Source organism: Rosa chinensis, chromosome 3 (genome assembly GCF_002994745.2).
Source record: "Rosa chinensis cultivar Old Blush chromosome 3, RchiOBHm-V2, whole genome shotgun sequence".
Taxonomy (NCBI): domain Eukaryota; kingdom Viridiplantae; phylum Streptophyta; class Magnoliopsida; order Rosales; family Rosaceae; genus Rosa; species Rosa chinensis.
In genome coordinates, this window is record NC_037090.1 from 15,405,078 (window position 1) to 15,419,917 (window position 14,840).

Sequence of the window (14,840 nt, forward strand, 5' to 3'; positions counted from 1 at the left end):
ATTCTTTCTTGTAAAAAAAAAAAATGGGGATGGGGGATTTGACTTATATGGCAGTACTAGTACTTCATCTTTTTACCAGTATTCTTTAAAGTCAACCTTATGTCCTCACATCCGTAATCATGTCATCATATTCCCTAACCTACTCCAAAGAAACCCAAACATTTATTCAAGCTAAGCTTACCCATACCAAAATTTTATGGTTTTCATGACCATGAGATGGGACGGAAGATGAAGAAGAAAATGAACGGTCATTCATTTGCTTTCACCGCTTTATCTCTATAGTTGACAATAAATCTAGAGCGCATTTTTTTTATCCCCATCCTATTCATCTTTATATGACTGTATGCTATGAAAATTAAATCAATCAATTCGTAACCTTTGGAGTGTTGATTTACAAATAACCAAACCCGTCACAGCTCACCTGTCTATTGGAGTAGACGAAAATAACTAAAATATGACACAGTTGAAAATCACAGAACTATAATTTCTGAAAATCAAATTGGAGAGCTAAAGTGATAGTAATAAAATGCAAAAAAAAAAAAGATGGATGAAGTTCTTCCCTATGGTCAGAGAAAGAAAATAATGCCATAAAAATTGTGGGCCGGAATATTGGGCCGTTTATGAGTAAACGGGGGCCCGGATTGGTACCCGCCTGATTGTCTTTCAGCACAAAACCTTCCGAGACTGAAGAGTAGAAGAGTCGAGGATGGTGGGTGGTGGAGGAAACAAGAAAGTATTGGCGAGTTTTGTGGTTTTGATGTTTCTGGGAATCGCGGTCTACTTTAGGCTTTGGACCATCGATTACAGAGTTTCTTCTGATGAAACCGAGCTCATAAGGTTTGCTATGCTTCCCATCTTATCCTCTGTCTGCTTCAGTTTTTGTTTTCATGGGTTTATGTTTCTATGGATTCTTTGAATGAATGAATGAATGCCCTTTTTATATAAGCTTTCTTTGAGCCTAGTTCTTAAGTTTATTTCCATTTTATAGCGTTTGAGGAAAGAACTCGATGTAAGTTGTGGAAAATGAGGACCCTAAAAACTCGGAACTCTCTGTATTGGGTCATATGTTTACAATTTGTACTATATGATTTTGATCATGCCTGTAGATTGTATATTTATAAAAATTAATGATGCTGCCATGAAATAAATGGGATTCTCAGCCGTGGTTTGGGTTTGTGTAGCTTTGTGATCAGGGTTTATGGTGTTATGGATCTTATGATATGTCGAGTTTTGTTATTCTTTCTACTGGGTTTTAAGAGTTTGTTACTCAATGTTTTACTTTTGTCTTAAAATCATGTAGACGACAGTTTGACCTTGCTAATAGAGAGGCAATGGATGAATCTGCTGAGTGGAGGCTGAAATATGATGTAGAAGCAGAAAGGTCTACCAAGTGTATGAACGAACTCAAACAGGTCTGCAGACTCTGCACCATATGTACTATGCCTTTTGCTTTTAAATTCCTTTTATATTTTATCATCAATCAGAGCTAAAATTCTGTCTGAAGCATCGACTATATGTTATCATGGTCTTACTCTAATCTCATTCGAGCTAAAATATACTCTGAGTTGCGAATGAATTCTCAGATGAACTGTGGATGGTTAGTTTTAATGCTTCGAATGATGAGTTGATAGCCCCTAAGGATGAAAAATGCATTAGAAAGTAAAATATTGTTTCTACCTCTAATTCTCAATGTTATTGTGGTTTCGGGCCAACAATTGTAGAGGTCGTTTGGGCCAATCTTTTGAAGGGCATCCGGGAGTAGAATGAATTGTTAATCAATTCATCAGTCTAACAACTTGAACTTCGAGTAAAATTTTAGCATTTTCTTCTCTCTCTGGTGCACTGTGGTGAAACTGCTGGTTTGAAATCAAGTCTTGCAGTTGGCTTTCATATACACTGCTCCTCTCACCTGCCAACGACAATAATTTTTTAGCACTTGTTTGGCCTGTTCACACCAGTGAAATGATTACTTAAAACATCTCTTCGTTTGTTATGTACTGTAGAGTGGTCAGACTGATATGCATTCATAACGTCACTAGTATCATTTTAAATACTCGGGTCTTTAGCTGTAGAGGGTGAGCCCATATATATCTTTTACTGAACTTAAAATGCAGGTAAGTTATTAGAAGCAACAATTTATATGTTCTAAATTCGGTGGTATCGTCTTTCAATTCTGTCCTCCACCCTCATGCCATAATTAGAGGTCTATTCTGTGCATGTCTTCTCTTTGAGGACACTTAAAATGCAGGTAAGTTATTAGAAGCAACAATTTATATGTACTAAATTCGGTGGTATCGTCTTTCAATTCTTTCCTTCACCCTCATGCCATAATTAGAGGTCTATTCTGTGCATGTCTTCTCTTTGAGGACTGATTAAATATTTAGTTTCTTGACAGATGAAGGGATCTCTTGAGGAGGACAGAAATGCTGCTAATATCAAGCAGAAATTGGTGATGCTACAAAAGGTGACCTTTTTTCCAAGAACTCCACTCTTTTTCCTCTTAGCATTTTCTCAATATAGATTAAGTTTTTGAAGCTCTTGGTAAAGTAGGATAAAGGAGCTCTGTAAAACCATGATCAGACTGCCTTGCACATATTATCACAATCCTTTGTGACACAAAAATCTTATATTATGTACTAAATGAAACCGTTGTATTAACTGCACATGTTGATGTTACATTAAACTTTTATCTTTTTCTGCTCCCTTGTCGGTTCTGATGGACAAATGTGTTATAGTGTTATTATGTTTGTTTAAGAGCGAATCCTGTCCTTTACTTACAAGTCCTGAAATTCCAGGAAAATATCGCCTTGGTTGAACGAATGGAAGTCTTGAAACAAGAGCTTGAGGCTGAAAAGCTGAAGTGCAGCTTGCACTAGTTTATAAGATCATGATCAATCTCACTGTGCAATTTTTATACACATCCAAGAAACTATTTCCAGAGCACAATCTCCATTTTGCAAGGTTGCTGCTTCCATTGATTATGCGAGAGGGAGGTATTTTTGGACTAGATGTTGATGCCCGTTGCATCTCTGGTTTTGTGATGCTTACCTGGAAACTGAGTTGTCTTCATAAATTTGCTGTGCTTTTCTTAAAGGACTATACAATGATTTTTTTTCTTTTCTTTCCCCCTCACCTTATCACTACGAATTAAGTCATAGTTTCTGTATCTGAATCATGTAGTTCTAACTTTAATATGTATCTACCTCATGCTTTTTTTTTTTTTTGAAGTAAAGGTTCGTTACATTAGATGACCAGCCAACAAGTCAGAGTCTAACATACACTTACAAGACAGAAAAATGGCGGGGTAACGACCAAACTCCTATCTAAGCAATGTAAAACTCATTACAAGTCAATTTGAGCCCGCTTTCTGAAGCGAACCAATAAACAAAGAACAACTCCGTGTTTTCTAGGGCAAAATCTTTGACTAGCATTTCCATTAGCCAGACGCACAATTGTGGTACCACCAGAGAGCCATTTCCTAGCAAACAAATAGGAGCAAAATTCCTTATCCATAAGCTGCTTGAAAAGTTGCCAATCTTATTCCAGATAATTACCAACTCCCGTAGCAGTCTTGATTCGAAAACGATTGGTCATGGACCATATACCAGCCCAAATACCCAAGAGTGTCCACCTCTTAGGCCAGGCCCACTCCCATCACTAAGTGAGTAATGAGGGTGGCAAGACACCCTCCTTAAAAACCCATGAATTAGGCCCAAGTAGTCCATATGTGAGTCTAGGCCCAAAGGCCCAAACCCACACACAAACTACCCTAGCAGGAACATAGGCTGTCTCTTGCCATGCTACCGCCACCGGCTAGACCTCCGGCGGGTGTCCCTTCCATAGCATCATGCGCTGCCCAATTCCGGATCTGCCCACAGCCAAGACCGCCAGACAAGTCCATTCCAAGCAGGCAAAAAATGCAGACACCCAATGCGTCGTACTCCTCTCCACTGACCCGACCCTTCCGGCCTACACCTTTGATCACTTGCACCAGTTAGAAGCAAGCAACTGACCCAGAACCCGGAGAAAATCCCAACTCTGTCGCTATTCTCAAGCCCTCGCCGCCAAAAAACCTTTGCTGCACAGATGGCCGACTCACTGACAAAACTGCAATTTGCCGGTGAAAGCCACCAACCCAGATACCTCAATCTCGCTCCACGCACCGAAGAAGTGCTTGCTTCGTCTGATCAAAACCGGTGCCCACGGTCAAACGCCGCCGGTCTGCAAGAAACCCTAAGCTAGAGTTTCAATTGGTTTGCAAGAACCACTAGGCCACTTGCAGTGGTAAAACGAAAAATACTTAATTGGCCCCAATCTCATTCCCTACTGAGCACATCTACCTCATGCTTTTGTGTTTCAGAAATTATATAAATTTTTAACATTTTCTTTCCTTTTTGAATTAATCCTATGATTTTGGTGTCTTTCATTTTCATTGTACCACTTGAGATATTGGAATGAACTAAAATGTTATTATTTGTAAACCTGCCTTTCAATTTTTATGAAGCGCATGTCTTATGAACGTCATCTCAAAGAAAATCAATACAACCAAAATAATTGTCTCTTTTCTTGTATAAATGTTCTAATTCAATCATATTTAAATACATGGTATTTAGACATTTGCTTGTAATTCCCTCGTATAAATGTGATTATTATATCACAAACAAATATTTCATATAAGAGGAAACGATATGGATAGTTGATAATGGCCGGCTAGTCTGAATATGTGATTTGATTTTGTTAATCTTTATTCTCTGATGTTGCAAGGATTTTCTTCTTAAGTGTTTATGTAGTTGTGCATTAACCAGATGAAATGAATGTAAAGTATGTTAAGGGTTAAAAAGTGTAATTAGCCAAATAGGTATAAATACAAAGAATACTGTAGCTATAAGCACATTTTTTGTATTCGACATATTCACTTTTGGTAATATAGCTTTGTTTTCTTCTCCCTTTCTCTTCTCTGTTTTCCTTCTTCAAGTTTCTCTATAAAGCTATCATGGCATCAAGAGCCAGGTTCTGATCGGGATCGGGTTTCATCATTGGAGCACCAGAATCTTCGTCAGAGCTCTAGCTACTTAAGCAAAGCTTACTTTTTCGGTGTCCGTAGATTTTGTGTGATTGTTCTTGAGATAAGCTCAATTTCATAGTTCTGCGATTTGATTTCATAGGTCCTGCGGAAAAACGGAAGTTGCCCGTCCCATATGTCAAGTAATGGCTACATGATGACATCCCCTCCCAATGCATCTGATTTCATGGTTCATCCTCCTGGTGGAAATTTTGTTCACACCTCACCATATTTGCCTACTGGTTTTTCTCAACATCTTGGTGACTTTAATCCTGCTAGTGTAGCTATGCATTTTAATTGCTCTACTCCTGCTAGCACAAACACATATACTATGCCTACACACTGCAGTGCATATAATATGCTATCACAAGTCAAGTTGGATATGCTTCACCACCAACCACTGTGTCAACCAACTTTGGATTTGTGAAACCTCCTATCGTACCTGCTACAAATGCATATCAGTCAACATTTCCAACCAGTCTTGCGGTCCACAATCTTGAGTACCCTAAATATCCTGCTTATAATTTCAATGGATCATTTATTCCCTCATCTGGATTTGTGACTCAAAATGGAGGTCTACATGGTAACTTTTGTACCAACAATGGAAGAAGTTTGTCTCAGGGATTTAACTCAATGCAACCTGGAGCTGGAGATGAACAGTTTGTAATGAAAGTTTCAAACAATGTGGTTGCTTTGATAATTGGCAGGGGGTTTGAGACTATTAAGAATATGCAAACCAAGTCAGGATCTCGTATTCGGATTGTACCATTGCACCTTCCTCTTGGTGATAAGTCAACTGAGAGATCAGTATATATAAATGGAGGTAAAGAGCAAATTGAGGCAGCCAAAGAATTGATAAACGAAGTAATCAGTGGAAAACATTTATTAAATGCATCTGCAACCAATAGCTATATGCAGCAACCATCCTATCCCAATGATAAAGTTACTAAAGCTGGGTATAATATCAACTCTAAGAGTGTTTACTTTCCTGGTGATATCTGTCAAATATGCTCACAGTTTGGTTACTTAGCTAAAACTTGTCCTCAAAGATCTGCCCCTAGGCAAGTTATTGCTTCTGGATCTTATATGCAGTGTCGTTTTTGTTCCAAGACAGGTCATAGTGCAGCTAAATGTCTTTGTAATCATAAATATGCCTATCAACCAACACCTCAAGCTGTGGTTACTTCCTTCTCAACTCAAACTATGCCACCATCATCCGATCAATCTCAACAAGAATTTTGGCCTGCTGATACTTGTCCTCTAGCTGAGTTCAATGCCAAGAGACTAACCCAAGGTTCCTGTATAGCCTTGAAGTCATTTAATTCTGCAGCAACCTGATGTTAGCTTCCCTCCCATAAGCTTGGGGGGGGGGGGGGGGGGGGTTAAGGGTTAAAAAGTGTAATTAGCCAAATAGGTATAAAAACAAAGAATACTGTAGCTATAAGCACATTTTGTATTCGACATATTCACTTTTGGTAATATAGCTCTGTTTTCTTCTCCCTTCCTCTTCTCTGTTTTCCTTCTTCAAGTTTCTCTATAAAGCTATCAAAGTAACATCAACTCCCAGGCTGAAACCTAATAGAACACAGATTATCCAATCTTTTCTAAGATGATTCAAATAAATAAAAAAACAAGATCTACCATATATTTGCTTGTACTATTCATTCAAGACTCATTCACATAAATGTACCCATACGAATAGCATGTACCGATCAAGAAAATATTTCTTTATATATATATATAGCATGCAATTAAGTTTTGCATTTCAAAGTACCAGAAGAATCAAAGTGAAAGCAGAAAAAAAGAACCCGGATGGAATTGTAGAGAAACGTGAGGGATATATTGCTTTCAGTTAATGTTACTGTATCACAATGAATCGATTACATGGTTAAAGAGAAAAGGATACAGAACCAAAGGCTTTTAATGAAAGCTCCTAATGTCATAAGTTGGTTAGATTAATGATGTTGAGCAACTCCAACAGATTCCCTATATTTTGATTTTTCTCTAGTTTAGGGAAAAATGAGCCTCTTTTGCTCCAACAGATTCCCTATAACTATCTCTATTTTAGGGAAAGTGAGGAGAGAGAAAACCAAATTCCCTATATTTACAGCAAACTCCAAAATTTTAAAGAAGAATATGGAGATTTTATAGATTACTGTAAATTAGGGAATCTGTTGGAGTTGAAGAAGAAAAATAGGCTAAAACTTTGACTTTTACTTCTCTATAATACAAAAATTATAGGGAATCTGTTGGAGTTGCTCTTAGGAGCTTTCATTAAAATGTTTAAGGGTAAGGAAAATGTTTAATTTTCTTAGTTTTATTTTGCTTTTGAATGAACTCTAACCATTTGATTATTTAATTCTTAGTTGTTTTTTTTTTTTCCCAATTGTACAACAATCGAGTTCTCTAGGTGATTGGGTGCCTCTCTGACTGACATAAAGGCCGTTTCCAAACTGGTTATGTATTTACCATTGGCAACACGACAATATCTTGGAGAACAACCCCTTATGGCTACCTCCTCGAACCACTCTGAGATCATTGCTCTACATGAGGCTGTTCGTGAGTGTATATGGTTAAGAGCTATCATTACACATATTCGACGGACTAGTGGTTTGAGTTCTACCACTAAAGAGCCTACTTACATTTATGAATATAATGCAGCTTGCATCGAACAGATGAAGCTAGGTTATATCAAGGGTGAAACACATATCGCCAAAGTTTTTCTACAATCAACAACAACAGGCTCTCCTCAAGATTCAAGTGAATCAAGTAAGGTTTGAGGAGAATGTGGCAGATTTGTTTACCAAATCATTGCCAAAGGCCATATTTGAGAAATATGTGAAAAACATAGGAATGCGAAGACTTTCCAAGCTCCCTTGACTAATGTAAGGATCAGGGGGAGGTGTAAATGTCAGGGGGAGTCTGACACACATGTCATCATCAGATGTAATAGGTGCGTTGTGCTCTTTTCGTTCAACCAATGTGTTTTTTTCTCTCTTTCTTTCCCACAGGGTTTTTGTTTTTGCTTGGAAAGGTTTTAGTGAGGCAACAATTGATGCATCATTTCATCTTGGACTTGGCACAAGGGGGACTATTAAAGGAAAAACATGTTATGTGCCTTCTTCAAAGTAACTGACGAAGAGGGAATTAAGGAATTAGAGGTTGCAGCTCAATCATCCATTATTGTCATTATTGTCATTATTGTAATTGCTATTACCATTGTAACCCTCACCCTATATAAAGGGACTCTCTAATGAAATGAGTAGACCAATTCTCTCCATTGTTATTTTTACACTTCACACTTTTTTGAGTTTTTCCACTCCTGATTATGCCCAAAACAAGTAAAGGCATTGGTTATGTTAGCTTTTTTCAACACAATGAATTTGGAGTGAATAAAAGCTTTGTGCCAAATGATGAATTTCTCTAATTATCATACGAGCTTTATGTGTGTGTGTGTGTAAATATATATGTCTGTTTTAGTGATGTCCTCAAAGGTTTTTTACAAGTTTTCACTAGTATACAACATAATTAATTTCACTAGTATACAACCTAATTCAACCCTTGAATCTTTAGATTTCTGTGTAAGAATTGTGTCTACAAAACATCAACTAAATCCGTAATGATTTGATCATGAAAAATGTGTAAACAAATGTACGTGGTTCGTCAGATAAAATTTGAACAAACATGTTGCTATTGAAATTGTTAAACGTTCTTTGATTTAACTAATTTTTTTTGGGTTCATATATGTAAATGTATATGAGTAATTCATATAGAAAATTATACACAAGTGTCATTTTGAAACTTTAATTAGCTATAAGGCCATCTAGTTTTTCTTGTACATATAAGGCCACTTGCATCCTTAAATTTCTCTGACCCTGACGATTTTACCCTTCTATCTAAGATAACTACCTGTTTCAAATTAAATTAATCACTCCCTCCTCTCTCTTCCCCCGACAAAATCCTCTAAGATTAATCACTCTCTCTCCTCCCTTTCTCTCTCACAGGTGAAATACTCCGTTTCTCTCTCGTCGGCGATGTACTCCCTCTCTCCACCATCACGTCGGCGACCGGAACAGGAGTTGAATCTCCGACGCACGACGTCGTTTCACGACTGGATCTCTGATGCAAGAACTAGATCTCCAACGCACGACGCCGACTTGAACTAGATATCTGACTCTCTCATCTTCCTCTCAACTCCACCGACCACATCTCCGTCTCAGGCTCCTCGACAACTCCCTCCCTCCACGGTTCCGTCCTCCAAGTCTAGCTCCAAATCGAACAGTTGTCGATCAATGCCACAGTCTCCAAGTTCTTTTCCTACGTTCTCCCTCAGAACCTCACCGTCGATGTTGTAGAGTTCGAAGCTGCCATTTAGAAGTCGAATCAGAGCTACTCAGGAAGCAGTGTGCTTCGTGTTTTAAAGGCACTGTATCAGAGTAGAGATTTGGCTTATTGGATTAGAAATTGGGCGATTGTTCATAGTGGCTTCAATTCTGGAATTGAGTTTTGGATGAAAGATTATAGGACTGTTTATGCTTCTTCTTCCTTTTTTTCCCTTCTGGTTTTTAAAGGATTTCATATCGGTAATTATCATGTACCAATAATTATCAAACTCATAATTTCAATCTAGAACTGTCATGAGTTTCTCAATTCTAGGTTTATTTATCCACAGTTTCAATCTGTACTTAGTACTTACATTTGATGGTAAAGTTGATCGAAAATTATGACGGACCCGTTTGGTAGTTAACCTTGTGTGTGTGTGTTTTCTGAGGTGGATTCTAATCAACAACAATTCTCTTGAGGATGATTAATTTGCAAATGCTAGAAACTAAACTAATGTGCTAAGTAGTTGTGTTAATTACCTCTCTAAGTACTCCAAAAGCACTTGTTATCTAGTTGTGGAACAATCGTGTGTTGAATAATTCAGATCCTATTTTAGTTTGTGGTGACCTGTAGCAGGAAGCCAATATTATTAAAAAAGAAGAAGAAGGAACTGGAGAATCAGATAATTGTCCATTTAGAGACTCCGGAGACTGAATTTCAAAAAGTTTGAGAATGACATTTCCAGATTTTAACAGCCTTGCATCATTTTTGTTTTGGTTTGAATAGTCTAACTTATAGTACTGTTGAAGAAGGATAGTGGGAGAGGAGATGGGTAATGCACTCGAATGTGAAGTACTCCAATTTGAAACAGAAAAGCTGGATGTATTCTTGGTAAACTTAATTTCTACTAACGAAGTTGGTGAACTCCAATTTTATTTGTTTATTCATTTAGGACTAATTGGAGTTATGTTTGGCTAAAATGCGTTTGACATTGTAAATTTATAGTCATTTTGATGGAATAGCTTCCGTATATACGTTTGACAACTGTTATAAATGTCTATTTAACCAAGGGATAGTAGCTTTCTATTTTCTTATGCTAGTATATTTTCAAACTAATGTTAATAGCTTCTGTTTTCATTTTGACAGATTTCACGTTAGTAGCTCTTTATAACTGTTATATTGGTTTTTCAACAAGGTGATAGTAGCTTTCTACGTCTCTGTTAGTATTTTTTTAAGCTGATGTTAGTAGCTTTTGTTATAATGGCATTTTAGTGCATTGACAGTAGGTTTTTACATCTATTGTAATAGATTTTCACAACTATGATAGTAGATTTTTAAAACTATAGAAGTAGCTTTTTCAGTTTATGAGAATAGCTTTTTTTCTACTTGGTAGTAGCTTTTGGTGTTGGTTAGTGTAGTTTTTGTTTTGCTTGATAGTAGCTTTTGGTGATGGTGAAAGTAGCTTTTGTCATTGGTCATGGTGACAGTAGCCATTTGTTGCTGATGAGAGTATATTTTTGTGTCCCTGACAATAGCTTTTGTTAATGGTGTTAGTAACTTTTGATTTTTGGGAGCATATCTTTTATTGGTGACAGTAGCTTTTGTGACCTCATTGGAAATCTTACCAGCATAGCTTTTGTTTGTGACAATAGATTTTGTTGCTAGTGATAGTAGCTTTTGTGACCTCGCTGGAAATCTCACCAGCTTAGCTTTTGTTGCTAGTGACATTAGCTTTTATTGCTGGTGATAGTAGCTTTTGTGACTTCGCCGGAGGTTGCCGGAATTCTCATCAGTGTAGCTTTTGTTGCTAGTCACAATAGCTTGTCGTGTTAGTGATATCTATGTGGTCGCCGGAGGTCGGCATGAGTCTCATCGGAAGTTGGCCGGAGGTCGGCCGGAGTTGACCGAAGACCTCGCCGGAGAGGAGAGAAAGAATGGTTGTTGACTTTTTACTCTAGTGACATTTATTTAAATATGTTGGTTTTTATATCCAAAATATAACACTATTTTAAATCTAGTGGCTTTATGAGGGAAAAAATTAGTTGGTGACCTTATGGCTAAAAAAACATTCAAAGATGCACTTGTATGTAATTATCTCTAATTCATATTACTAATAAACTGCAAGCTAATAATATAAATATATTCAAATTTCAAATTTAAGGAGGTTCTATCTATAACCTCCCAATATATACGAAGTTTATGAACATATCCAATCATTTCAATTATATTTTAGTCTTGAAGAAAAAGAAGAAAACCACGTCATGTCAAAACGTTGCGCATTGAATGAACTTGCGACTTTAAAATGAAATTAAAAATAAATAATAACTAGAATTCCACACTCTCCTATTTTTTTAGTTTCATTTTTCAAATACTATTTAATTTAATTTCTCTTACTATTTTAAATTGAAATGACAAATTTATCCTATAACTTTTAGCCTAAATTCTAACCAATAGAGTTTGCCTTTCGTGCTAAAATAATTCAATGAGCATGTTACGTGGGCCTTCACCAAAAGTTTGAATACTACATGATTGATTTGCTATAATGATTGAATGAGAATTTCGATATTTTTCCTCGATCAAACGTGTTGAGATACATATATGTTCGTTTCACTTGTAAATTTTCAAGGCCTCTTCTAGATACAATTTATGTTATTTCAAAAAACTAAAGCATAATATTGCAGAGGAAGTAGAAGCCCGGCCGCCTGGTAGTGACAATGAAATTGCTAGTTCAATATATGATCTTCGGTCTACAGTGTACTGCTATATAAATGGCGCACAACTACGGCATCATCATTACCAAAGATAGCAAAGAAGGATCGTACATCGTATTGCGGAAATGTTAGCATCCCTTACCCTCTCGGGGTCGGACCTAATAAGTAATAACCATTGCTACTTTGATGAGTGGTACGAAATAGGATGCAGCATGAAATTTAATGGGTTGTACAATAAGACGACCTTTTTCAGTTAATGGGTTGAACCTTTTTCAGTTAATGGGTTGTACAATAAGACAACCTTTTTCAGTTAATGGGTTGCACAATTAGACCACCTTTTTCAGTTAATACAGTTAGTGGTAGTAAATGGATTGTTCAATAAGACGGCATACCCCTAAACTTTGTAAAAATATTAATCGGAAATCTTAAAATCATTAGAACAATAGAACATACCAAGAGGCATTAAAAAAAAATGAAAAAGTGTTATACAATCACTCGTGAATGCTTGTGTGTGTGTATAAGGGTCATCATGGGCCGGGTTAGGACCGACCATAATACCTTAAATTTTAGGGTTTAGAGTTGGGCTGGGCCGAGCCTAGTTAAGGTCAACAAAATTTAGGAGCCGGGTAGGGTTAGGCCAGAAATGGTCCTAAAAGGGCCTTAATTTGTTTAACAACAAGAAATACATTATTTTTATTTTTCTTCTCAAAATGTGGCTCAAAGGTTATATAAGTAATACAAGACTCATTTTTTTTTGTTGATTATATATATATATATATTGAAATTAATTTACAACATTACAAATATTAGTTAAGGTGGTTATATTCACTTAACTATCTTCCAAAATTATTCCCTTTCAATGGGAAGGAAGGTAACTAACGAACTCTCCAGCCTAGCACCACAGGAGAGAAAAAAGCCAAAAGCCCCAAACCGTTTCCCTGTCTGCGGAGGCGGGATGGCGTTGGCATCGCCTTGTTGTCTCTATGCTAGCTGACGGACGGGCACTTTAATGCTCTGGGCTAAGGTCAGGAGAGAGGATGTTTGACTTGTGGTGTGGCTGGCGGTTTTGATGATAGGTTTGGGAGACTTTTCGGGGTGTGGTGTGGCGGTTCTTGTGCAGGGACAGGACGTTCCAGATCCAGTGGATCGTGGAGCGTTTGGGCGAAGATGGGGCTCGTGGGGAGGAGTTCGGGGTAGTGCTGGAGTGGTGGAGCGCGACGGTGCGGCTCTTGGCAGGACTCTTGGGTAGCGCGGATCGTGGTGAGACTCTGTGGCGGAACAACTGGTACGTGGTAGCCGGCTCGTGGCGGAGCGGCTCGTAGAGGAACTCGTGGGCTGTGCTGCACAGGAGGCTGCAGGCGTGGTGGAATGGTGGTCTGGGCTTGGGTCAATCTTGGCTTGCTGGGCCTCTTCTCTTTGGGTTGCCTTCTAAGGCGTAATTTGGGCTGGGTTTTTGCCCTAGTCCACACCTATGTTTTTAGTTTTGTCTAATTACAATAAATTCATTATATTTGGGAAGCTAAGCACCGTTGTGTACTCTATGTATCTCTAGCGCCTCTGGAGTAGTGCCAAAGGAGGGTATTCACTACCTCTACGTATTTGAATGTATAATGAGTAGAACTATATGTACGTACCACATGTGGGTACTACCACTAACTTCTTGTCTGTTTATGGCTTTAAATGACAGTGGAAGGGTATGTAACGTCCTATTCTGGCCTGTGATGAATATACTATTTCCTTAACTAAAAAAAAAAAAAAATCTCCCAAAATTAATAGTTGTTTAACAAAGGAAACAAAAATTAAAAAAAAATAAAGCTTAGGAAATCAATTACAAAGAAAGAGATAAGTTGTATGTTATAGCAAAAATAAAAACATCATTAAAGTAAAATCGTAGCCATTAAAGTAAAGTAGTAAATGTATATATTTGTGATTTATATTATAAAAAACATATTAAAAAATATATAAGTGTTGAAGGAAAACCTAATTTGTGTTTAGCCCAAACTCTAGGTTACTTGACCTAGTGGTAATAGGATTTAATTAGAAGGATCTAGAATCCTAATCAATGTAGAATTACTTTCCTTGTATGATTGAGATTCTATGCATTGTAATTCTCTATATAAAGAGGCCCCTATTATCAATGAGAATACACAGCAAATTCCTCTCAAATTCAGTTTCTCTACAACACGTTATCAGCACGAGCCCTAACCCTAGCCCTAAAAACCAAAACTCTTCTCACCAAAACTACCGCAAGCTCCTAGCCCTTGCTAGCCATGCTGTACGCTGCCCCTGCAGCCCTTGCGCACCCGTGTGCCGCCTACTGCCCCTGCAGCATTGCCGCACGCCTGCTGCCCCCTGCAACTTCCTGTGCAGATCAGGCTGCTTGCACACCCCGAAACATCTTGTTCGTGACCTCTGATCAAAATCCTTTCTTCATCAAAGTTGTTCATATATGTCTCTTCTATCTGACCTCCAAATTTCAGACATATTTGAGTCTTTTTGAGACCTGTACACCATTCGAGGTGGGAGCTGTTCAGCATGCTCGTTCCTGTGCATATCAGTCAGTTTGCAAGCCCCGAAACGTCTAGTTCAGGACTTCAGGTAAAAATTCTTCCTTCATCAAAGTTGTTCACCTATGTCTCTTCTATCTGACCTCCAAATTTAAGCCCAATCGGAGTGGTTTTGTGACCTGTACACCAATCGGAGTGAGAGCTGTTCAGAAGCGAATCTGCTCCGAATTTCAACAA

The 14,840-nt window shown here is 37.8% G+C and overlaps 1 protein-coding gene across 1 annotated transcript; it reads left to right on the plus strand.

Annotated features, from left to right (window-relative positions):
* The first annotated feature begins 585 nt into the window (after nucleotides 1-585).
* Nucleotides 586-3,166, plus strand: LOC112193267. Its single transcript, XM_024333341.2, has 4 exons — nucleotides 586-837; nucleotides 1,301-1,412; nucleotides 2,396-2,464; nucleotides 2,796-3,166. Exons 1-4 carry the CDS (start codon nucleotides 707-709, stop codon nucleotides 2,874-2,876), a joined length of 393 nt encoding a protein of 130 aa, XP_024189109.1. The 5' UTR covers nucleotides 586-706; the 3' UTR covers nucleotides 2,877-3,166.
* The last annotated feature ends 11,674 nt before the right edge of the window (nucleotides 3,167-14,840 follow it).